Source organism: Anabrus simplex, chromosome 2, assembly GCF_040414725.1.
Source record: "Anabrus simplex isolate iqAnaSimp1 chromosome 2, ASM4041472v1, whole genome shotgun sequence".
Lineage (NCBI taxonomy): Eukaryota > Metazoa > Arthropoda > Insecta > Orthoptera > Tettigoniidae > Anabrus > Anabrus simplex.
In genome coordinates, this window is record NC_090266.1 from 644,398,908 (window position 1) to 644,425,448 (window position 26,541).

At 37.5% G+C, this 26,541-nt stretch overlaps 1 protein-coding gene across 1 annotated transcript in view; it reads left to right on the forward strand.

Annotated features, from left to right (window-relative positions):
* The window catches only part of LOC136863623 (KICSTOR complex protein SZT2), an 874,751-nt gene that overhangs the window by 585,400 nt on the left and 262,810 nt on the right, over positions 1 to 26,541 (forward strand). Inside the window, 4 exon segments of the mRNA XM_068226020.1 lie at positions 1,585 to 1,816; positions 5,949 to 6,033; positions 13,145 to 13,330; positions 22,091 to 22,295. Coding sequence (XP_068082121.1) covers positions 1,585 to 1,816; positions 5,949 to 6,033; positions 13,145 to 13,330; positions 22,091 to 22,295 — 708 coding nt within the window.

A 26,541-nucleotide genomic window follows, 5' to 3' on the forward strand; every position in this document is an offset into this window, starting at 1 on the left:
TGCACAATTTTGAGACGACACCAGTATTTCCAGGGATATTTGGAAGTTTGTGCAAAACATAACAACAACAACAACAACAGCAACAACAGATGTCTCCATTATTATTTCTTGTACAATAAAGATACATAAAAATTTGGAAACTGTGTTTTGTACAATTTTTATTATGTATAGGTTTTTCATACAGCTAATATTAAGGGATAAATTTGATATATCCTGTTATATCCCATTGTTATTGCTATACCACTCCACAGTACTCATATAGCCTTGTGCACAAGCCAGGTATCCCTGAATTTAAATACCTACTTTCAGGAAATAGTCTTAAAGCTGTTATTCCATGATGTCATAACTAACTAATTAGCTAACTAAAATTGTTTTGAACCACTTTTGAACGGGCAAATTTGTTCTGGGGCTAGGGGCACGCAGCTGTGGGCTCGCATCCGGGAAATAGTGGGTTCGAACCCCACTATCGGCAGCCCTGAAGATGGTTTTCCGTGGTTTCCCATTTTCACACCAGGCAAATGCTGGGGCAGTACCTTAGTTAGGGCACGGCCACTTCCTTCACATTCCTAGGCCTTTCCTGTCCCATCATCGCTGTAAGACCTATCTGTGTCGGTGCGACATGAAACAAATAGCAAAGTGCGAGGGGAAATCTGAAGTGTACAGAAAATATTATAATTTTGTGTGTGTAGATTTTCCATGTCATAATGATCTGAAATTAAAGCTTTTGATTAGTACGAAAAGTGGAACATTGGTAAGAATTATTGATTTTTTTAAACGTGTTATTTTAGAAAGTAATTAGCTTGAAAACCAGAATTTTCTAGATCTTTTGTTGGCTCTCACGAATACTTTTTCTTATCCACTGTTGAAAAATGCCTTGAAAGATAGAGAGCAATCTGTGTCATTATTGTTTTCCTAAATTTATTATTGAAGGGGCTATATTTTATTTTTTATTTTTTACAATTGGCTTTACATTACACAGACACAGATAGGTCTTATGGTGACGATGGGTTAGGAAAGGCCTAGGCGTGGGAAGGAAGCGGCCATGGCGTTAATTAAGGTACAGCCCCAGCATTTGCCTGGTGTGAAATTGGAAACCACGGAAAACCATCTTTAGGGCTGCCGACAATGGTTCGAAACCACTATCTCCTGGATGCAAGCTCACAGCTGTGCGGCCCTAACCACACGACCAGTTCGCCCGGTGAAGGGGTATTCCTAAAGCATTTCAGTTGTTATTTGAGAAATTATTTCTGGAAAGTAGCAAATAGTTATCCTCATTTGTGAAGTTTAGTTACTATTATTGTTCTGAGCCTTAAATGCAGTCTACCCTAAAAGTTTTTAAAAATCATTCAGCTGGTAGAGTTGTAGAACACAGATCATAAGTAACACTTTTATGTTGAAACATCACTTGTCACTTGAAACATTTTTAGAGGCCCCCTCTTACACTTCTAATAATTAGTAAATCAAGGTAATGCTGTGATGAGGGCATTTTGCTGCGTTTTATTATTCTCTTCTCTGATGCTGCACATTTGAATATTCAGAAGTTTTTTAATGCGATTGGTTATGAATTGATAATTACATTTTCAGGAGAAATTATACAGGAAATGAAATATCCAGATCCAGAGCTTGATCTACACCACCTGTGTGTGACATTGGATATCGTCTGTCTGACATTACCTCCTGATGTGAGAGCAGTAGCATCAGAGAAATCTCCACATGGTATGCGGAAAGCATCATTTTGTAGTGCATCACCAGTTGTCCAGGATGAGGATATTCCTATGGACATATCAGCTAGCAGTAGTAGTCTGTCTGTTCCTCAGTAAGTGCCATTAACTTATTATTGTGGTATTGTATAAAATAGTGCATTATGTTCATTCATCTGTATAAAATAAACATGTTTGTTGGCATTCTGAGAATGTACACTTCCTGACACAGAAAGCGATTAGCTGAAAATTCTGAAGCCCCTGGGTACAAGCATGGCTGAAAGGGAGTCAGTCAGTCAGTCGGTCATTTGCTCTAAAGCCAGCTGGAATTTATGACCTAAACTCGTTGCCCATCCTTGAGCTGCTTCCTTGTACAGTGCAAGAAGGGTGGTATTACTTGCTTGGGTATTTCTGTCATGGTATGAGGAGAGGTAATTGAAGGAATTTCTCTGGTAGATGGGTAGTGTGAAGAATTTAGTATTTTATGAATGGTAAGTATGCCACATGTTTAGACGAGGCCAAGGTAAATGAGTGCATGATGGTGATACATGTTCGAAGTTCCTCAGACTGGATATGTAACGTACACATGTGTTCTGCCTTCGTTATCTTGTTTGGAAAACACATTTTAGTTTGTTCAGAGAGTGGAGAGAAGAAAATACTAATTTCATTATGTTTGGAACGTCAGCACTCCAGGACAGGTTTACATCCAGCGTAATGCCAAGGCATTTCACTGTGGATATAAGTGGTGTTCTACTGCCACAAATGGTAATGGGAGGAAGATCCACTTGGTTAACTTTGATAGAAGCTTGGGATAGCTCAGACGTACTGCTTGAGATTTAGCAGGCTTAATTTTAAGATTGCACGATGAAGACCATGATGCTATGGAAAGGAAGTCTGGATGATCTACAGCTAAGTGACAGTCATCCGGAGCCACATGTATGTAAATCTGTAGGTCATCACCATAAAGATGATGTTTACTATACTTCGAGCTGTCAGAGATATCATTAACATACAGAGAGAATAGAAGGGGACCTAGTACAGGACCTTATGGTACACCACCTTTCAGAGTATGTCACGCCGATGTATTCTGACCCTCAGAAGAACACTGTTGTTGGTCATAGAGGTAAGAATATATTCACGATAATACACTGTCTGAAAAGTGGATGTAGACAGTAAATTGTCAAAGTCTACAGTATCGAATGCTTTACTCAAGTCCAGCAGTTCAAGAATAGTTATCTATCCTTTGTCCATTGCCTTACGCATGTTGTCAGAAACCTTTAGCATAGCAGTGGTTGTACTGTATACTGGTCTCTAAACCTGACTGAAGTAGATTATAAAGACCGAGCTTGATAGCTGCAGTCGCTTAAGTGCGGCCAGTATCCAGTAATCGGGAGATAGTGGGTTCGAGCCCCACTGTTGGCAGCCCTGAAGATGGGTTTCCGTGGTTTCCCATTTTCACACCAGGCAAATGCCGGGGTTGTACCTTGATTAAGGCTACAGCCGCTTCCTTCCACTTCCTAGGCTTTTGCTATCCCATCGTCGCCAAAGATCTACCTGTGTCGGTGCGACGTAAAACAAATAGCAAAAAAAAAAAAAAAGTAAAAAAAAAGTAGATTATAGTTGTTCAAGTAATTTATACATTAACAGTGTATTCAGATACTTTAGACAAAGCAGATAGAATGCTGATAGGTTGATGGTTTGAAGCTATGAGAGGAGCTGAAGTTTTTTTCTAGAGGCCGTATTTCTGCTTGTTTCCCAATAGTGGGAAATGTCTCGTTGAGAATAGATGACACACAATTCCACAGTTTTTCTGATGATCCCACCTAATCAATAATTCCGACAGACTAATGATTCCCCATTGAACAGATAGAGATATCAGTGAAATGAAACAGACGTTTTATTAGATTTTAAGACTGTATTATTTGACAACTCAAAGGAAATGGTTTTTAATGACTGTGATTGTACTCTTTCAATTGACAGTATAACAGATCAAACTAATAAAATTCAGGAAACTAAATTGTCAAAAATTACCACAGTTTCACCCCAGTGCGGCATGGGCTCATCAGTTGGATACCGCACCTTCCCAAGACACTGGCCAGCTAGCACGCTGGTAGCGACACCACTGCAAGCTATACATGTGATAAGCACAATGCAGTGCCGACGTACTAGGGGAGAAATTGCATTTCCACTTGCTATATATGCCCTCCCAGGCTAGATGACCAAAAATATGGCTTCTGATTGAGATAGCTAAATAAAATTCAGGCAACTCAATCGTCAGAAATTATCAGTGTTTCGCCCCAGTGCAGCTCGGGACGGTATAGGAAGTGGAGATGCAGTTCTCCCCTAGTACGTCGGCACTGCATTGTGCTTATCACATGTATAGCTTGCAGCGGTGTCGGTAGATAGATGCAGAGTGGGTCTCTGCCCATAAGTGGCAACGGCTGGTCCGTGGTCCAACAGCTGTGCACTCTGACCGGCCAACCAAGCAGAGGAGGGGGTGGCCATTGCTCTACTATGTCTTTACGTCTCTGTATTCAGGAGACGGGGCAGGGCTGGACCTCACGTCTGGCCCCAAATGTCGGCTGTCTTGAGAATGGTTTTCTGTGGTTTTCCATTCATATGCACTAAGGCGAATGCCAGGACGGTTCCTAGTCTAGGCCACAGCCGACAACCCCTCACCTTCTCTGAGCATCTTCTTCACCATAACAAATCTCCTGGCCTGAGAGACGGCGTCACCGTCTAAGAGGCCTGTCGGTCGGTCCAAGTTATTTTATATATATAGATAAGTGATGATAGTATAGGACTGGAATTAGAGAAAAGGCTTTTTTTCTGATGGTATTATACTGTATACAGTAGTGATAAATGTTACAGAATCATGAGCAACTTCAAAAAGACCTTGACTCTGTTGTGATGTAGGCAACATTCAGTGGTATGTTGGTAAACGTTATGAAAAGTCAGGTTGTGAGTTTCACCAATATAAAAAGTCCTCAGTTTTTAAATACTGTGTTTATGGGGGTGAAAGTACCAAATGGGTATCACTGTAATTAGCTAGGTGTTAATATAAGGAAGGAAATCGATTAAAGAGAAGGAAAGATCTTCTTTGGGGAAAGGCCATAAACAGGATTGAAAATAAGGTTACAGATCTCATGTTTATGAGGGTATTCAGGAGTTGTGGTAAGGGTGTAAAGCGTTGAGCATATAAGACCACAATTAAAGAATGGTTCCAGAGTATGAGACTCTCACCAGAATTAGTTAATTCGTGAACTGGAAGAAATCTAAGGAAAAGCAGCACGATTTGATCTTGGTGATTTCCGACAAAGGAGTATTGTCACAACATTTTTGCAAATTTGGGTTGGGAAGACTTATGACAAAGGAAACGAGCTGCTTGATTAAGCCATATGTTCAGAGCTGTCAGTGGGGAGATGAAGTGGAATGACATCAGTAGACGAATACTGATTTTAGATCATGGATTTTAAAAGTAGGAAAGATCATAATATCCATTTAAAGTTGGAATTCAGGAGGACAAATTGGAGCAAATATTAATTTATAGGAAGAGGAATAAGAGATTGGATTAACTTATCAAGGGAGATGTTTGATAAATTTTTAAACTACTTTGAGATTATTTAAGGAAAGACTAGGTAAACAACTGGTAGGGAATCTGCCACCTGAGTGACTGCCATAAATGTAGATCATTGATGATTGATAGATGATTGATTCAGTTATATTGTTTTGTAAAAGTAACCTTTCAAAATTACATTTGTAGTTTTACAGTCTTTAGCTAATTGTCAAAATCTTTTTTAAGGAGAGAAAAATCATTCAAAGCTGCTTGATGTTGTTTGTACAGATTTCAAGTTCAGGAAATCACTACCTTGTAGATCTTGATCAGCATTCTTTAGGTGGCTTCAGTTCTATGATTTTATACAATGTTTTAAAACCTTTGTTCTTTTGCAATGTTTAAAGCATTATTATTGTAATATTGTCTGTAACTTACCAAATGCTTCTTCTGAATGTTCTCATATGTTCCTAAGCTTCATGAATTTGTGTGTTATTTATATGCTTCCAATATGTGAGTTAATATTTGGACAAACTACTGTATTAGAAAAGATCTTTTTGCTGTCTTGTTTGATAAAGCATCATGGATGTCCAAACTCAGATTATTGAATGACCAAATAATTTTTATGTTAATAGTTGGCACCATCAGACCCCATATCCCTACTGTCTTCCAAACAACGTTTGTATTCATTTTAGGTTTTTGGAGCAAAATGGCTGCATAGATCATCTTAAACATCTCCCTGACTATCAGTATAAGGCTGTTACGACATGTGTTTCTGAGGTATGTAATATGTGTATATTTGTACTTTAATTAATTTGTTTGTTTGTTAATAATAATAAATACACAAATTTTGAAACGATATAAACATTTTATGGTAAAATTTAGGAATATTTAAATATCACTTTGCATGACTCTGATTAACACACTCCCTTTTTTTTTGTTTTGACATTTCTCTTTTCTAACCTAATGGCAGCTAATCTATTTTATTATCGCATATTTTGAGATGGAATGTAAATAACCAACTTACTGTAAATACTTGTAATAGGATGTTCATATCTAGTCCTTTTTAACACGTATAATGCATAGCATGCTGAATTTAATATTGAGGTATGGTGTGTGATATGGTACTCTTAGTTTTAAATACTTTGAAATTATAATCCCTGTATAAATTTTAATTTATAAATTTCATGCCTTTTTTGTTTCATTTCATTTAAATCTGTAAGCTAATTGACTGCTTGTTTTAAGGCTTGTGTCAAATAATATGATTTTTTTTTTCCGTATTGATGATTAGATTGTTAGAAGGATGAGAATTCAACATTTTCATTTTTATATTCTTGAAATGTTGTAAGGAATTCATGGCAGACTTGGTTAATTAAATTATTGGTATCACCAGTTCTGCTTGTTTTAGACCCGGTGTTATATCTTAGACTGCTAATGCGGAGGTCATTTCATAAGTCATAGCAACCGTGTTATATCTTCTGAACATGTGGTACAGTCCCTGCCATGTAAGCTTATACACTAAGGATACAACCTTACTCTTTACTGTTACCGGGTGAGTTGGCCGTGTGGTTAGGGGCGCACAGCTGTGAGCTTGCATCTGGGAGATAGTGGGTTCGAATCCCACTGTCAGCAGCCCTGGAGATGATTTTCTGTGGTTTCCCATTTTCACACGAGGCAAATGCTGGTGCTGTACCTTAAATGAGGCCACGGCCTATCTGTGTCGGTGCGACGTAAAACAAATCCTTAAAAAAAAAAAATCTTTCTCCCCTGTTAATACTGAAGGTAGTGATTTATAGCCATTTTCTAACTGTTGGATTTGATTCAGTGTCACTGACCATACATCGTCATGGTCAGTATTCAGGGATATGATAGGGACGATCATTTGAAGCAAAAAGTTTCCTCTGGTTTCTGAGATACAACACATTTAATGTACATTTGTTTTTGGAACTGTGGTGCACATGTGTGTGTCTTACCCAACCTCTTTAACGTTTTATTCTAGACCAACCTACCTCGTTGCTTTCAACCTCTTTGCTCGGGATGTCTTTCTGCCATTAAACTAGCCCATTGAATGCACAGCTGTCCATGGTGTGTTGTGAGTGAAGTAGTGTGTGGGACTGAGAGTGTAGCAGAGAGAAGCATTGGTTAACTGTGCCTGTGTCCAACTCGTTGGCTGAATGGTCAGCGTACTGGCCTTCGGTTCAGAGGGTCCCGGGTTTGATTCCTGGCCGGGTCGGGGATTTTAACCTTCATTGGTTAATTCCATTGGCCCGGGGGCTGGGTGTTTGTGCTGTCCCCCAACATCCCTGCAACTCACACACCACACATAACACTATCCTCCACCACAATAACACGCAGTTACCTACACATGGCAGATGCCCTCATCGGAGGGTCTGCCTTACAAGGGCTGCACTCGGCTAGAAATAGCCATGCGAAATTATATACTGTGGCTGTACATGCACTGGCTAAAATGCCACACATCTATACAAATGAAGAATATGCAGATGATAATAATATATTCTGGTAAAGTTGTACTCCGTTTCTTACACTTGACCAGTCTTAACCTGTACCTTAATTAAGGCCTTGGCCACTTCCTTCCCAGTCCTAGCCCTTTCCTATCCCATCGTCGCCATAAGAACTGTCTGTGTCGGTGTGACGTGACGTCTTACAGTTACTGTTAATCTTGCAGGCTGGCACTATGTAGCATTTTTTTAGTGACTTGCGAGATTATTCGCACCGATACGTACTGCCACTGCTGTATTGTGAAAATCACTTGCGTTACATTTGCAGGAGTAGGTAAAGCATATTTTCTTTTTCTGTAGGATTGTGAATTTTTTTGGGTAATAATAGGTAAGTAGAATTGTTGCATGTTCGAATGATGCAATTAATAACGTAGTTTTAGTTAAATGACAAACACAGCATCTCATTAATACGGTCTTATTTCATATATGAAGCAAAAAAGTCTGCAAGAGCTCCTCCCAAAAGGAAAGCAACGTTACCTCCTCTATAAAGATCAGTTCAGTTGAAAAAGAAGGAAATTTCATTATCAACCCAACCCAACCCAACCCAACCTTTTCTTGTCACGAATTTGGTATGGTTTGAAGACTTAGTTTTTGTGTATTCTTATTGACTTACGGCGTATGCACATGTAATAAATTGTGCTTGTGTATATTATTACAGCATGGTTTCAGTTCAGGCCGAGAAGTAATAGCAAATTTCAAGAATGGAGCTGAAACATTGAGAAATACAGTTATAATAATGCATATATCAAAATAAGGGCAGGAATACGTAACATTAAATTGAGTTAGGATGAGAGAGAGTGTTTATATCCTTAATTCCTTACTGAGATTGAAAACTGAATTCTGGATATCTTGATTGATCATTTACTTGGATAAGGGAACCTCCATTTTTGATACTTATATTAAGGTTAGTTTGTTGATATTTGTGCCTCGCAATTTCAGTATGTAACTAGTCAAATTTGCAGTAGTGATGAGCCATTAAAAAAAAAAAAAAAATACGGTGGCGATATTTGCTTTTTAGTGTATATTACGTGCCAAGTACTATAACATGGTAAATTCAGTAGCTATACATTTGAAAACCTGCTGCTACGCTGCACCATTTCAACAATGTGTTGCTGTTCCTGCACAGGTTGTTGAACTGCATGTTTAGAAGAAAAATGGGAACTTGGAAGAATATACCTCTTTTACGGAATGTGCTTAAAACTCTGGTAAACACTCTAGGATCAGGAATTTGACATGTCGGAAAGCGTTGACGGTATTCCTCAACAGCAGCAGGAGCACCACCATTGCAGAAGCCATAAACAAATAGCGCTGCCCTATTCACATGAAGGAAGACTTGATATAGATATATGGGCCAAAAATCACGAATTAAAATTAAACCCATCAAAATCCCAGGCAATAATTATTGGTTATCCTAAATTACTTTGCAGACTCAATCGAAGTGTTACCACAGTTGTCCATAAGTGTTACTCCCATACAGTATAGCCAAAATGTAAGAAATCCTGGTATAATATTTGACGAACATCTGTCCTGGTCTGCCCAAACTATATCTGTGTGTAGAAAAATATACGGAACGCTACACTGTCTCAGTAAATTCAAATTCACTTTCCCTTTTAAACTAAAGAAAATTCTTGTTGAATCACTTGCATTACCTCATTTTGATTATTGCGATACAGTTTACAGCAACCTAGGTGAAGAATGGGGAAGGAAATTACAGTGTGCTCAGAATGCTTGTGTAAGATTTATCAGTGGACTTCATTACGCTGACCACGTCACACCATCGTACACACTGCTCGGGTGGCTTCGCTTGCAAGAATGACGCACACTTCATACTCATTGCTTTTGCATAATATTCTTAAAACTTCTCAACCAGCCTATCTCCATGATCGCATCAAGCCCCTCTCCACAGACCATAACAGAAATACCCGATCCTGCAGCATCATGTGTTTATCCCTTCCTTTACACATTACAGCAATCCACACAAAGTCATTCACCATTACCGCAGCCTGACAATGAAATCTCATACCAGAGGATGTCAGAAGCATGTCCAGCAGCTCAACTTTTAAACACGCTTCTGTTGAGATACTAGGTAAATACACATGAATCATCAACTGAAAACACTTCCTCCTACCGCTTTTTCATTATTTCTCTCTTCCTTCCACATTCTTCTTCTTCATCTCCTCCTTCTTACTAATCCTTCTCTTCAGCTCTCAATTGAAGGTGATACCTCGTTATAGTGTAGAAATGTATATATTTTCTAAACTTTCTCTTAAGTAGTATTTATAGTACTCATTATTCATATATCTTTAATTTAGGCCTACTCTACATACGATGTGTATTATATAGGTGATATGATTTGTTTTTTATGTGTGATTACTTTTTTAATACTATTACTGTTATTATTGTTAATATTGTTTTAATATTATTGTCATTAGTAGTTCTTATTAATAGTGTCCTAGGTTAAGTGTAAGAAAGGGAATACATCACTAACTTTGCCAGAATGAATAAAACATATTATCATCATCATCATTGTCATCATATTCTTCATTAGTATAGATCTGTGGCATTTTAGCCAGTGCATATACAAACACAGTTAACCAGTGCTTCTCTCTGATACACTCTCAGTCCCACACACTACTTGACTAACAACACACCATGGACAGCTGTGCATTCAATGGGCTAGTTTAATAGCAGAAAGACATCCCGAGCAAAGAGTTTGAAAGCAACAAGGTAGGTTGGGCTAGAATAAAATGCTTAAGAGGTTGGGTAAGACACATACATGTGCACCACTAGCCCAAAAACAAATGTACATTAAATGTGTTATATCTCAGAAACCATTCGGAATAAGGCTATGTCCATAGGAAGATTTTTGTTTCAAATGATTGTCCCTATCATATCCCTGAATATTGACCATTCTTCTTGGGACACTGCATAAAGGGTGTGACCAGCATCATATGTTGAGTGATCACTGTGGTGAACATGGAGATGCCACATACTCATGTGAGACGGCATTATCAGCACCTGACAGAGTTTGAAAGGGGCCTCATTGTGGCTCTCTATTTGGCTGGCTGGTTGAATCGTGCAGTATCTAGATTTGTGGGGCATTCAGATGTGACAGTGGCCTGATGTTGGACTGCAGGCATACCGTCGTCAAGGCTCTGGTTGACCACATCTAATCACCACAAAGGAGGATCACCGTATTGCGCACCAAGCACATTGTAACCCCTTCACATCTATGTCTGCCGCACGAGAAGAAGTAATAGACTCTGTGTAACATTTTGTGTCATCCCGCGCCATTGGTCAGAGAGTAGCAGCAGCTGAACTAGGAAATTACCATCCCATGCATAGGCTGCCATTAACACCACCGTGACTAGGAAGCATGGACTGCTGATGAATGGCATCGCATTGTGTTAAGCGATGAATCATGGTTCTTCACTACCCTGTATAACTATCATCTGCAGGTATGATGGCAACTTGGGGAGAGGTCCCATTCTTCCAATGCTTTGAAGAGGCACAGTGGTGTTACTCCTGGCTTGATGGTGTGGGGAGCCATCGGATATGACTTCAGGTCACGGCTGGTAGTGATTGAGGTAACTCTGACGGTACAACAGTACGTCACACACATCCTGTGTCCTCCTCTGTTACCTCTAATTTGACAGTATCATGGTGCCATTTTTCAACACGACAATTCTCGTCCACGCACGGCATGTGTCTCTATGAACTGTCTGCATCATGTTGAGGTACTGCTGTGGCCAGTAAGATCTTCAGATTTGTTCCCGATAGAACATGTTTACGACCAGTTCGGACATCATCGCCATCCCAGTGTCACTATCCAGAAAAATCAAGGACCAGCTACAACAGTTGCGAGCCAGCTTGCCTCAGGAGAGGATACAATGGCTTTATGACACCCTTCCCAACCAAATCTCTTGAACGTATCCAAGCCGGAGGGGGTGCAATGTCATACTGATAAGTGGTATTGTACTGCAAGTTCGTTGTAAATTTGACATGATTTTGTAATCACTGAAATAGCATCACATACCCTCTCAACACGTGAAGTTTCATTTCGTTTCCTCCTCTCCTTCTGGGTTGTTCAATTTGTTTGTTGGGCAGTGTATAATTTCAACAGTATTTAATGAATCTGTCACAATGTTAGATGATGCATGGAATTAAGGTTAAGCTTTGTTAAGGTTGCTGTCATTGTGGGATAGGTATGCCGCCATTGTTGCCAAGACAAATGCAGTCCATCTCTAAAGAATGATAAAATGCATTTTTCCTTTGTTGATTATCATGCTATTCATTATCCACCAACCTGATATTTTCTTTGTAAAGTAATATTTTAGATTTCAATTTTGTTTAATAAATTATGTATCTCTCCAAGTATTCCTGATTTTGTCACTTATAAATTAGACAGTCATACCTTTAATCTTGTATTGTGAATCTACAAAGCTGATTCTGGTGAAAGTCTATGCTACTACATATATCTTACTCTTTACAGTCCATCATTTATTTACATGAATGGCCTTGGGAGATGGAGTTCATGATGTCTTGCTGCTGAGTTTAGTTAGGGTTAATCATTTTTATTTTATAAAGGATATATGATAGCTCGCAATGTGGCGATTTATGCTTTCTTTACATATATAATTGGTACATTTGACGTGCAAATGTTGGATATGAAGATCAATCCCACCCTTTTCCTTTTCCCCACAAATAACTGGTACAATGTTGATAAATGACAAAAAAAGTGCTGAACAGACTGGAATTACATATATAGGAATAGAAGGTAAAGGGTCAGATTATGATGAATGGGCTTAGTTAACAACATCGTAAGGCACAGATTACTGACTGTAAAATTGTGATGGATGAGGATTGATGGAAATAAAATGAAAAGAAATCATTTTAGCCATGATCTGACTGGTAAGGGGAAATAATATTTGTGGTGGTGGTGGTGGTGGTGCATTGTATTGTATTGATAGTCTTGCTGCCATATTAGTGACATTCTAGGATCAAAAGTCTAGGAGTTAAAAGTCTCTAAAAACTGTTAGCTGATAATAGGGTATTATACAAAATAAATAGTTGTTATTGCCTACTTTAGTGATTCTGAAGCATGGCAAGCATCATGGACACTTCCCTAGCCAGAGTGCACTTGGAGTGGTTGGCAAGTGCCTTTTTCTCTCAACATTCACCCATTGCAGTACTAACTATGGCCATTGTTGTTTAAATCAGAGGATATCATCTGCTCTATCATTTCCAATTTACCCCATTTATCATTATGTCTGAGTGTTTATTTCTATCAATTATGACCTTTCTGGCTTCATATTCAACTGTTTGTGACATGAAAAATATTGTGTTATACATTACTTCTCCTATGTGTTTAGATCCAGTGGCTTATGCGTGATGAAATAGCTGCCTTTCTGCTGGATGTTTTCCCATTGCAAGAACGGACTCTGGATCTAGTGGCAGAACATGTTGCTAGTTCTTCAGGACGTCCAAGTTGTATATTGGAAAAAGTGCCCTTGCAGTTTGTTTTTGGACCAGAACAAAGTCTTGAGCGCTTTTTACAGGTTTGTTAACTGTGTGGCTATAAAGTTCCTTTCATTTTCTTTAGATATAGAAGTAAATTGAAGTTGACCAGTAAAGTGGACTAAATCATGACTACACTCCATAAGGTTATAAGGCTTATACATTACTTAGAAAATAATATCATTTCACCAGTAATTTGGCTTCTCTCTGAATCAGTGGTGGAAAATGTCAGCTTCTGAATACCAGGATTGAGAGTTCAGACCCAACAATGGTACTATCAAAACGGTTATATGAAGTTCCACCTATTCAATACCAATTAGATTGATGTTATTATCATAATTAACACTAGAACAGCGAAAGGGGTCAAAATGACACCCACCTTCAATTTTTCTTTGATAATGTGCACACGCTTATATCGTTTCACTTCAAATATGTTGACTTTTCATAGGTTTTTGTCCTGTTTACGGTGATGTATTGCACCCAGCAAAATATTTACATTTTCATAGATTTTTGATATGGCATACCCTGGACAGCGGAAGGGGTCAATTTGACACCCGTATAATTCCTTGTTATGTGACGTGCCAGTTCACCATAATTTTAATATAAATTCATATTCGCTCATTTCCCTCTCCATAAACAATATCCCTTTGGTGCCAGCCTTCAAAGTTATGTCTTGAAGACAATAGTTTATAATTAATAGTAATAAGTAATGAAACTCTAGATACTCCCAGAGGTGGGGTGATAGAACACTAACCAATAAGTACACTCAAACTAGGAAATAAAGGATCATTAATAAGAATTTATGAAAGTACCAATTAAAATAATAATTTATTAGGATGATAAACATGGCGGTGTATTTATGAAAACTGAACTTAATGGAACAAAAGAAAAATAGAATGAAATAAAATTTAATAAAATGAACTGTTATGCAGAGACTTGCAGTAATTTATGCCATTAGCTCACCATTTGTAGATTCTGGTATCCGGACACGTTCAATGTAGGAGCTGTTGTTTGATGGTCTTGTCGTATTGCCGTTGTCATCTCTCATAGTAAGTACCAGTCCTATTTCCGATTCGTGCATTGCCCACCAATTGGACAACGACTTTCCTGACCTTAGCACTTCCTATAATACTCATTACATAATGTGGTAATGAACCTGATTTCAATATCAAAACCATCTTGGGTTACGTTCATGGAGAGAATACACTTGTATTCTTCCGTATTACAGAAATGTAGTGTAACTAAAAATATAACAAAATTATCTCATGTTGCAGGCAAGTCAAAACTGGTCTCTCGCTAACTTTATCTCTCGTCATTGAGATAGCCAGTTTTGAATGAATGTAACTTGGAGTAGTGTTCTACTCAGATGTGAAGTGGACGGAGAACCTCCTCTTGTTATCTGCCCTGTCGTGTCTCATATAATATGAACAATGAGAACGACCTTCTTCCTCTATCATCATGACCAGCAGACGTTAAGGCATTCAGATGCTCCGATATTAAGATGTTACGATGTTCTGATATTAAGACATTCACGAGCTCTTGTTGTTGAAGTATATCACCTCAAAATCTCTCTCCATCTCCCATTTCACATGGTCCAGTCAGATCTGATGTTCTATCTCTTCCTCTTTCCATTGCTGTACATCCATCATCTTGATTCGTATCGTTCATTCACATAGGTTGAAATTTCGCGGGCTTCGTAAGCGTCAGGTAGCCAGCTTCAAAAAGTGGGAGTTGACAAATTCTAATTGTCTCTTCAGAATATGGAGGGGACTAAGTAATTCTGCAATATCGATGATGTCCCTTTCCTGGTAAAGGGCTATAATTAGCATGGTGTGTCTGGTCGGCTGACCTCGGGCTACTGGAAATTTACTGCAAGCTATAAATACGAGTGATGTTGTAATACCTTACTCAAGACTTAACTCTTTCATATTTGGTTATTGCCATGATACAAAGGAATGAGATGATAATGTGAAATAGATGACTAAAAACCCTATATATATATGGATAATAATTTAGAATGGTCTACCACAAATTAAATATATACATCTTTCCAATTAATTGTACAGTTTGATAATTTTATGTACATGCTGTGATATTCAAAACATCACAATTACAATACAGCAGTTTGCATTGTTAGAAAACTCTGTGTACCCAGCCTGGATTATTAGTATTGTTCAGTTCATACTGTCAGATGAGTATTGTAGTTAGCAGGATTATTGTATTCATCTCATCACTTAGAAAGTGTTCTTTTTACGACAAATCGTGTTACAGTCATTTTTCTACTGACGAGGTGTCTCGTATGCTAGAAAGTTCAGATGTTGAATCTAAAAGTGAACTATCTGTTCAGATGACGATTTTTTGCTTGAGACAAGTGAGACTGGTGAGGACGAGGATCATAATTACCAGCAGGAGGAGTTGAAAGTGCTCATCTCCCTCTGAACTCACCTCACATATCTCGATCTCAGTTAGGTGTTTCATCAGTGTTCACTCGAGACAGAACCGAGTGGGAGATCTTGGATTCAAACTCTCTATCTGGAAGGCTTTGTCTAATGAAATGACTCACAGATGCTTTCACTGAGTATAATCTCAAGAACACGAACTGGACCATGTCGGTCGAAGAGTTGGAGGCTGTGATTACTATCATGTATGCCCGTGGTGTTCTGTGTTCTTAAGATGTTTCTGTGGATTTTCTATGGTTGCATTTTTGAAGACAGCAATTCAATTCATGAAGGAAACAATGTCAAGAGATATATTTGAATATCTTCTCAGATTCATCCATTTTGCTGAGAAATTAACCCAAACTGAGTGCCTGCCACCTAACAAATTTGCTCTTGTCTCTGAAATCTGGGACAAATTTGTGGAAAATTCCCTTCATTGTTACCGCCCAAGTGAAAATATAACAGTCAATGAACAGTTATCTCCCAGCAAAGACAGGTACAGATTTGTCGACTTTATGACAAACAATCCTGACAAGTATAGACTTAAATTCTGGATTGTTGCAGGTGTGGCCATAAAATAAATCTGCAATTTCTTTCCGTACCTTGCTAACGTTGACGCGAATCCAGATATGCAGCCATTGGGAGAGAACATCGTGCTTCGCCTTACGAGGCCATTTCTAAACCAAGGAGTAAATGTGATGACAAACAGCTTCTTCACAACCCTCCAACTTGCTAAGAAGCTCCAAGACATAATACTTTTTTGGTGGGAACAGTCAACCCAATTCGTTGTGAAACCCTACTGAGGTGAAGGAATACAAGTCTGAATTACACTCTACAAACATCTGGCAACAGACTGGGAACACACAGCGCACGTTGACAGTTAACAAGGGAAGAAGAACAAGAATGTCCTTCTTCTTAGCACACGGCACACTCAAATAACAATGAGCACAGAACGAAAGAAGGAGACAGAGACCATAACTTTCTGCAACGGCACAAAACACGGTGTAGATGTGGTCGACCATATGTCCCGTAAATATACTACCAAGAGTGCATGCAAGAGGTGGCCAATTCATGTCTTTTACAATATCTTGGACCTAACAACTATCAATGCTTGGATCATTTACGAGCAAGTATGAGGTACGAAGATAAAGCTGAAGTAGTTCTTCGTCCAGTTGGCAAGTGAACTGACAAGACAAGGACGAGCATGGAAACAGCAACAAAAACAGGAAACTGTAGGACCGTGTCCATCTGAAAAGCAGAAGAAGTGCCATGTTGGTCCGTGTAAAAGCAACAAATCTAGCGATGCCTGCTGCTGCAAATGCCTCAAAGCAATGTGCAGAAAATGTGTACAAAAATTTGAAGTCATGTGTGCAAAATGTGTTTAGGTCGTTTTTAATTTCTTTGAAGTATTTCTGAAAATTCATCATTGTTGCAATGTGGACGACTGACTAACAAAGGTGTTCAGTTGGTTAATATTGTGAAAGCTCCTTAGAGAAACAGGAACGTGATGCAGTTCTTAGTGATTATTCATGTCAAGTCTTTGTATGTAAAATAAATTTGTGGAAACATAGTAGAGGAAAATACATCTCTTATTGAGTTCTAATTTGAACATTTCCAAGCATTTCTTATGATGGGTCAAAATGACCCCTTAACACTGTTCCAGGAACATAAGATTCTCAGCCGTTCTAGTGTTAAATATTGGAACTAGTTTCGACCCTATTATATAGGGTCATCTTCATCCATACTCAAAAAATGGAAAATATTACATGCAAATACAATCGCTAATAAAATATAAGAGTTGAAGTTGTTGACATAACCTGCTTAGAAACATACAAGTCTTAATTAAGATGATGTTTTTTTACACTTGCATCTGGAATTTAATGGGGTAACTTAACCTTATTGGAAAATAGATTCTCAATATAAAACAGTATAGAAAAATGTAAACGCTGCACACACTTAGAAAGCATTTCAAAGGCCATTGTAATAATTACACAGTATTGGGAGAAAGTTTTTTAATGTGTTTTTTAACTCCATTTTTAATCATGCATTATTTTTAAACATGTTATGTCAAGAAGTTCAAGACATATCAACTGAAGTTTTTTATGATTGTATCTGCATGTTTTTTTCATTTTTTTATTATGGCTGAAGATGACCCAATATAATTGGGTCGAAACTAGTTCCAATGAAGTGGCGTATGGCTTTTAGTGCCGGGAGTGCCCGAGGACATGTTCGGCTTGCCAGGTACAGGTCTTTTGATTTGACGCCCGTAGGCGACCTGCATGTCATGATGAGGATGAAATGGTGATGAAGACAGCACATATACCCAGCCCCCGTGCCAGCGAAATTAACCAATGATAGTTAAAATTCCCAACCCTGCTGGGAATCGAACCCGGGACCCCTGTGACCAAAGGCCAGCACGCTAACCATTTAGCCATGGAGCCAGACACTAGTTCCAATAATTAATTAGGATGAAAACATCAATCTAATTGGTGTTGAATAGGTGGATCCCTTTCGATAGTGATCAATCATCGATACGGACCATAATGTATGGGACTCTCACCAGGATTACTTGATTCAAGAACTGGATAAAATCTAAAGAAAAGCAGCTGGATTTGTTCTGGGTGATTTCTGAAAAAAAGAGTAGCACTACAAAAATGTTGCAAAGTTTGGGCTGGGAAGACTTGGGAGAAAGGAGACAAGCTGCTCGACTAAGTGGTATGTTACAAGTGATAAATATCATTTTTGATCCGTATTGATATTTGATTGAAATAATAACAATAATTTATTAACTTGTCTACCTAATCAATACAGTAAATCTTGTCTTTGTTAAATGACACTGACATGTTAATTAAAATGGTATATGTTTTGCATTACATTCAGGCATCATCAGCCATGGGTTTAACCTTGGAATAAAATTAGGCACCTGATTTATATATAAGTAAGATAAAATCAATTAATAAAAAGCCTTGAAGAGACTTGAGAGAAAATTAACATATGGTGAAAGACTAGTACAATGTTGGTTTTAAAAACAATGCTATGAGTGAGAAGTTTACAATTGGTGAAAGTATTTACAATATTAACAGTGCTTTTTAATAATGGTGACTAGTTCTATTCTATTGTGTTTGAAAATGATGGTGATTGTTAATTCATTGAGTGATGATTCTGATTATGTCGAATCAGGGGATGAATCAGATGATACTTAAGAGTGATAATAATGCTGGTAATGTTTCAAACAATGATGATAGTGGTGATCTTATCCGACCTACGCGTGTGACAGTTGTGCATGAAATTTCTGATTCAGTGATGATAGTGATGGAAGTAATGATGGAGTTGACGGAGACAGTAATGACGATGATGACCAGATTCCTGGTTTCTGTGAAATTTTGTCCAATCACGATGTACAATTTCAACCCTCTCCTGCATTCCTTGAGATGCCTGGCCCTAAATGTGCACCTCCTTCTGATGCTAGACCAAGTCAGTATTTTAATCTATTTTTCACCCTCTCCCTTTGGGAATTGATGGTCAAGGAAACAAATCGGTATGCCTGCCAATTTCTGTCTTCTGTGCAGCAGTTATCGCCTAATTCTAGAGCCAGGGAGTGACAACCTGTCACTGTTGCAGAAATTAAGGCATTTGTAGCAGTTATTCTTGAAATGGGAATAGCTTGTAGGGCTACTATATTTTCATGCTGGGCTAAAAATTCCACGAACATTCCATGGTTTGGACAAATGTTTTCCCGAAACAGATTCCAGTTAGTTTTAAAATTCTTCCATCTAGTTGACAATAATACATTGTTTTCCCCATTCCTTCAGAACTATAATCCATGTGCCAGATTTGATCCCATTGTAGAACATGCAAAACATGTATTCCGTCAACATTATAGCCCTCACCAACATCTCGGTATAGATAAGTCACTCATTTTTTACTTTTCTGGAGAGGAATTAGTTTTTGTGCTGTTGTAATTAGTTTGCTTTTGAGTTGTTGATATTTTTTTTCCTCCTTTTACTCTAATTCTTCTGTGAGAGATGGTTGGATCCTATTGGTATCAAATTTTGGGATTGGTGGCTTCTTTTTTGTGAATCTCTGATGTTTGAACTGTAGTTTGATTCATGTCAGGTAATGTTCTTAGTCTGCGTTTGCACCCCTTCTGATATGAACATTCATATTGTTGTTGTTGTTGTTATTCAGCACTCAGTTGTAATAACTGTACCAGGTCGTACCGGCAATTACTGGTGCAAGTAAACAAAGGTAAAAAAAAAAACTCAAACAAGGACAAAATTAAACAGGAAACGTGGATACTCACCCAAAACAGGAACAGGACCATTAAACAGAGACAATTCGGACCTTAACCTAGCGGTTTTTGCGGTGGCAAAGTTTGAAGTATGAAGGAAAGAAAAACACTGCTTAATTTCTTTCAAAACAATTAAATCATTTAATTAATAATTCCTTTGCAAAAACTTTACCCTTTTTAAAAGCATACCTTTTTCTTCTTCTTTCAAACCTACGGTGCACCATTTATGACAAGATAAAATTAAAAGGTAGAAATTAATTAAATATAATTAAGGATTGAGTCAAAAAATTATCTTCTGGCAGAAAGCATCTAAAGTAAACAGTTTTTCCAGAACATTAATTACATAAAATTACAGGATTTCATGCCCTTATCTATTACATGATCCAAAAAATTAAGATTTACAATGAAGTTATTTGTCGCAGAAAAATGCAGAGAGATATACAAGGTTCGATAGAGTTCTTCCTGCGGTACGGAGTTTGAAATGGTGCAGTCAGTAAGCCCAGAACTTTCCACAATACCAAATTTCCAAGTTCTCTCCGAAGGAGATAAAACAGAATGTAATTCGTAGGACGGAGTAACATCCACCAAATTTAACCAAGTTTTGAGGCGAGGCAATCCAGGAACAGGAGAAAGAACATTAGAATAATCTTGAAAAACATAACTTACTTTTGGTCGTTGCACATTAGGTAACGCATGGCGTCAGCCCGGGATCTTATACTCACAACTTTCCAAATGAATGAAAACATAACGTATGTTGCGGACGTCCACTCCCAGAAGAATCAAAACAACCTTGAGGGCATAAACCCCTCATATCTTATGAATTACCCAAGCATGTTGTGGTATTTCAATGCTCTAGCCATGAGCCAACGCAAAACACGTCCAAGCTCCATGATGGATGACAATCAACTCGCCACCCACCAATAAGCTACGGAAAGCCGAACTCGGCCGGACAGCGGACGAGCCGCGAGTGATAGACTCGCTTCAGACCCGGTCCAAGACCGGACCATGAAATAACAAAGATAAGAGCAGAATACAACGTATATGTATGATGGAGCACTACCCCGCGGGCTGAGAAGATGCAAATAAACTTAACGACGTAAGTCGCACAGGAAATAAAACTAAACAGAGTAGGGATAAAATTCCCTGGTGATACACTTTCCTACGGCATTTTGCCCAGGCCAAAAATTTAGTAGGAAAAGTTAAAATCGTGTGCCAACTGGCACAATAACTAACTGACAGCTTGTTAGTGAATAGGTAAATGTTTATTCTTCAGCTACCAGGAGTCTTTTTAGGTGGTGTATTGCTTTCTGACATGATTGTCATCATGTATGTTGACCTCTCATATCAGTGCTGATGTCCAGGTTTCATTTGCAGTGCTGCACTGAGTTGCTCAGATATTTGAGCACTTCTAAGTCCAGGTGATGGGTTTGATCCCATCTCGTTCCAGTGGTATTTGAATGTGCTGAAATATGCCAGCTTCATTTTGGTAGATGTGCTGGCATGTAAAAGAACTGCTACAAGACAAAATTCGGTCATCTTGACGTCTCTGAAAGCTATAAAAGTAGTTAGTGGGGCATAAAACCAATAATATTACTATTAATTTTAATGATGGGCATAGTTTGTAAGTTGGATTCACCTTCACTTTTTGCTGAAAATGTGTAGTTCTTCTGCACCACTTACTGTATTTAGTACCAGGTAACACACATTTTGCTATCCTTTATAAGTGCATTACCGGGTGAGTTGGCCATGCAGTTAGGGGCGCACAGCTGTGAGCTTGCAACTGAGAGATAGTGGATTCAAGCCCTACTGTCGGCAGCCCTGAAGATGGTTTTCCGTAGTTTCCCATTTTCACACCAGGTAAATGCTGGGGCTGTACCTTAATTAAGGCCACGGCCGCTTCCTTCCCACTCTTAACCTTTTCTATCCCATTGTCGCCGTAAGACCTGTCTGTATTGGTGCGATGTAAAACAAATTGTAATATATATAAGTGCATTCATATTTGTAGGAAGATATTTAGCTTGTTTACTTTGCCATACCAACGTGCCTGTAATCATATATGTTACTTCCTTTAGGAGTTTCGTAATTTGAGTGTGAGTGGGTACCACATTATGCAAGAAGGCCAGATGTATTACCTGATAAAGGACAAGCAAGGATCATGTAGAAAAAAGAACAGTTCTTTAATTCCCCCTCTTGGCATCAAGAGTGTGTATCGTCCCCATATGGATGACAATACCGAATTATGGAATGACTGCCTTCGATTGCCTATTACTATTTCAAGTAAGTACAAATCATATTTTATATATATTTAAACTCTTATTGTAGCAGCATTTTGAAATAATTCGTTGTATACCCTTAGCAAATTACTGTACTTATATCTGTGGTAAGAATAAAAGTTTCTGTGTTGGTGTGACGTAAAACAAATAGAAATAAAATTTAAAATTAAAAAAAAGTTTTTGGAATGATGAAAAAGACCTTTAGGTGCTTCCCTGCCTGGGAAAATAGAGGACATTTTCTTTGTTCCACAAAGGATAAGGGATTTTTTTCTGTTTTATTTAGAATGAATTTCTACCTTTATAGATTTGTTTTGTAAAATCTGTATCAGTTTCAGTACTGTCATTGATTTTGTCTATGGCTAATATCTAGGGACTGGAATAATTAGCATTTATTTTTGTCAAGATTAACAACTATTTTCTGAAAATTAGCACTTACTTAAAAAGTCAGAATAAACACTTGTTGCTTTCTTTTCTTCTTTTTTTCTAAAATTTAATGATATAAGGACCTGACACAATACTGCTCAAATCTACATGAAAATTAACTGTTCAAATGATCTCCAATCGAGAACTTTGTAACTTCTAGTTTTTGAGCTTTTCCAATGGAATGTTTGCTTTTACAAACTCTTCAACTGTTCTTTTAGTTTGAAATTGAGATGGACCATTGCCAGCAGTGAATTTTTGCATTGCTTTGTCACTTGTTTTTCATTCTTAACCAGTTTTACAGTACTCTCCTTCTCTTCCTATGCAACTCTACAATTACAAAATTTGTGAAACACTGTCAATTAATTTGTGGCATGTAATCCTTCATTTGAATATTGCTGAACCCTTTTATTGGCATTTATAACCCTGCACCCCATAACCTCAACGAATACTGTAGATTTATTCTTTTCACCCTGCGCACAGTGAAGTTCAAACAGTAACATAAAACGAAACGTATATTATCATGTCTTGTCTTGTGCTGATCTCGTTTTTCAGTAATGATTAATAAAAAAATGTGTATGAAAACAGAAAAGGAAAAAGCAGCACACAACTTGTGTCTTGTAAATATTGTCTTTTGGTTTTACTCAATAAAAAGTTATATAAATCAATTATTATCAATTAATTCAGTTAATACCAATCAATAGTAATGATTGAGAATTGTGTTCTCAATATTTTTTTGTTGAGAAATATGGTTTTAGCGAGTAAAATAGTGCATTTATAATGAATTAACTACAAAATTGCATGTACAGTATTTGCTAAATTTGCATTTTGTCACATTTTAACTTCTGGTCCACACCTTGATGCAAGTAGTGTAATGGACTAATATAACTTGGAAACAGTATTCACTAACCCATGGGGGAATAACACAAAGAATAAATTATTATTATTATTATTATTATTATTATTATTATTATTATTATTATTATTATTATTATTATTATTATTATTATTATTATTATATTTATTTAATTAATTTCGTATGGCTATTTCTAGCCGAGTGCAGCCCTTATAAGGCAGACCCTCTGATGAGGGTGGGCGGCATCTGCCATGTGTAGGTACTGCGTGTTATTGTGGTGGAGGAAAGTGTTATGTGTGGTGTGTGAGTTGCAGAGATGTTGGGGACAGCACAAACACCCAGCCCCCGGGCCATTGGAATTAACCAAGGAAGTTTAAAATCCCCGAAATGGCCGGGAATCAAACCCGGGACCCTCTGAACCGAAGGCCAGTACGCTGACCATTCAGCCAACGAGTCGGATATTATTATTATTTATGTAGTTATGTACAGATGATCACATTATTTGTGAGGTTATGTCATGAAACATCTGCTGTATATATATATTAATGTGAGTTTATTTAATGTAAGAACACATAATTAATAGTATATAATTTATTATTACCTGCATATATGATGCATAATCCACTGCAGTATTGTCCAACACACTGTAATATTCTAGAACAACGCAATGCGCAACTCGAATTATATAGAGACTTCCTTACATTGTCAATAAGCTATTGGAGATTCTCAAATTTATGATAAAACATGTTTTATGTTTTATGATTGTAAATAAAGGGTACAGATGTCTGCACATGTTTATGAGAGTATTTAGGAGTTGTAGTAAGGATGTAAAGGAGAGAGCATATTTGTCTCTGGTGAGACCCCAACTAGAGTATGGTTCCAGTGTATGGGACCCTTACCAGGATTACTTGATTCAGGAACTGGAAAAAATCCAAAGAAAAGCAGCTCGATTTGTTCTGGGCTATTTCTGACAAAAGAGTAGCATCAGGATAAGAATTTAAAAAATTTCCACCTGATTGATACTTTTATTATTTAAACTTAGGCTAAATTTTATGTCATTAAAAATTGCAGTACATGTTTCAATTGCTTGGCAATCATCATCAGCTGCTTATCTTAAAGCTTAGGCGAAAAAGCATAAAACATTTCATAATTAAAATTTGTTGGTAAAGGACACCTAATGGTGAGGGAGGGTGGGGGATGTTAAAATTAGATATACAAATTTTAAAAAAAGCTATTTCTAAACTAAAACTTCCTAAAATTCCTTCTATGGCACTACATTAGTTCTTCATTAGGTTCAACTTTGTTTCACTTAATGCTCAGTTCACTTGTCTTGATTATATGTTGTCCTTCATTTTTCTAAATCATTCTTATTGTCCGCTAGAAGAATTTATGCTGACTATGGTCGAATTTGTTCAGTTTTCGTTTAGACGGATAGTTTGAAGTACGGCCTGTTACCGGCAGGAAAGATATAATTATTAATTAAAAAGATTTTTGTTTGAGATTCTGTTATCCAAAGAAATTGTACGTATTTGAAAAATTGTAAAGGCCGAAACTTACCCATATTCAATTGTTCGTTGTGTAAATTGATTCTAAATCTTTAAAAGATTTTCACATTTGGTGTGACCTGAAACCGGCAGAAGAACGTGTTGGTTAATTAAGAGAATCTGGAGACATGTTTCTTACACAGAGTTATTATGCCGTAAAGAAACTATTTTAAACTTACCCCTGTCCAATTTGTTCTGGTTATGAAGTTTACTTGTTTGTTTCTGTCTCTGCCGTCTTCGACCTAGTGTAATAGCTGTGTGACGAGTGCGTTTTACTGGCTTGGTTTGGAGGGGGAAGGGGAAGTGAGAGTGTGTTGTCATTGTTGTCGAGTTAAGGGGATTGGTTTCTATTTATGACGTAGTTGCTTTGTGACAGGTTCCTACTTTCACTGGGCGTATTCGATTGCTTTCTAATACTTTTAATACTGTATTAAAACAGTACAGTATTAAAACTAATCATCAACAATAACTAGTTTTAACACTGTATTAAAACAGTACAGTACAGTACAGTATCAAAACTAATCGTCAACAATAACTTTTTCACTTTCGACAATGTCATATATCAACAAGATGGTTTGGCAATGGGGTCACCGGCCTCAGGCATCTTGGCAGAAATATACCTAGACTTCCTCGAATACACCAAATTTGACAATGAATTTGGAAACATTCACTTCTGGGCCAGATATGTTGACGATGTTTTCGTAATCATGGATGAGAAATCAGTTAACGCTTCCACCACCCTCTTAAGACTCAACAATATTGATCCTCATATCAAAATCACACTAGAATCTGAATCAAATCAAAAAATCAACTTTCTAGATTTAACTATCACTAGAAACTCAGATTTTTTCAGTTATAAAATATTGAGAAAACCTACTCAAACAGCCTTCACCATTCGCCAAGATTCAGTGCACCCCCAGTCCCACAAACAAGCTACATACAATAACCTAGTTCATCGAGCCTTCAGCATACCTATGTCCAAGAAAGATCTAAAGAATGAACTTAACACAATCCATGGAATGGCATAATTCAATGGCTTCAGCAATCATTTTATAGAAAGGATAATCAATAAACACAAACATCACCCTAAAACTACCCTAAAAAAAGAAATAACTAAACCTCTAACATTTTCCACCTTCACATTCAACAATGATATTTACAAGTTAACCAATATCATCAAGAAACAGGGCGTAAAAATAGCCTTCAAAACCAACAGTGAAAACATGAACGTTTTACACAATACTTCACACATCAACAAGACCAGCAGATTTTTAAAATCAGGAGTTTATAGGATCAAATGCAATACCTGTGAAAAATCCTGCATTGGGCAAACCGGAAGAAACTTCAATATTAGATACCATGAGCACACTAACGCAGTAAAATACAATAAGTTTTCAGCTATCAGCCAACATATGCAAGATTATAACCAT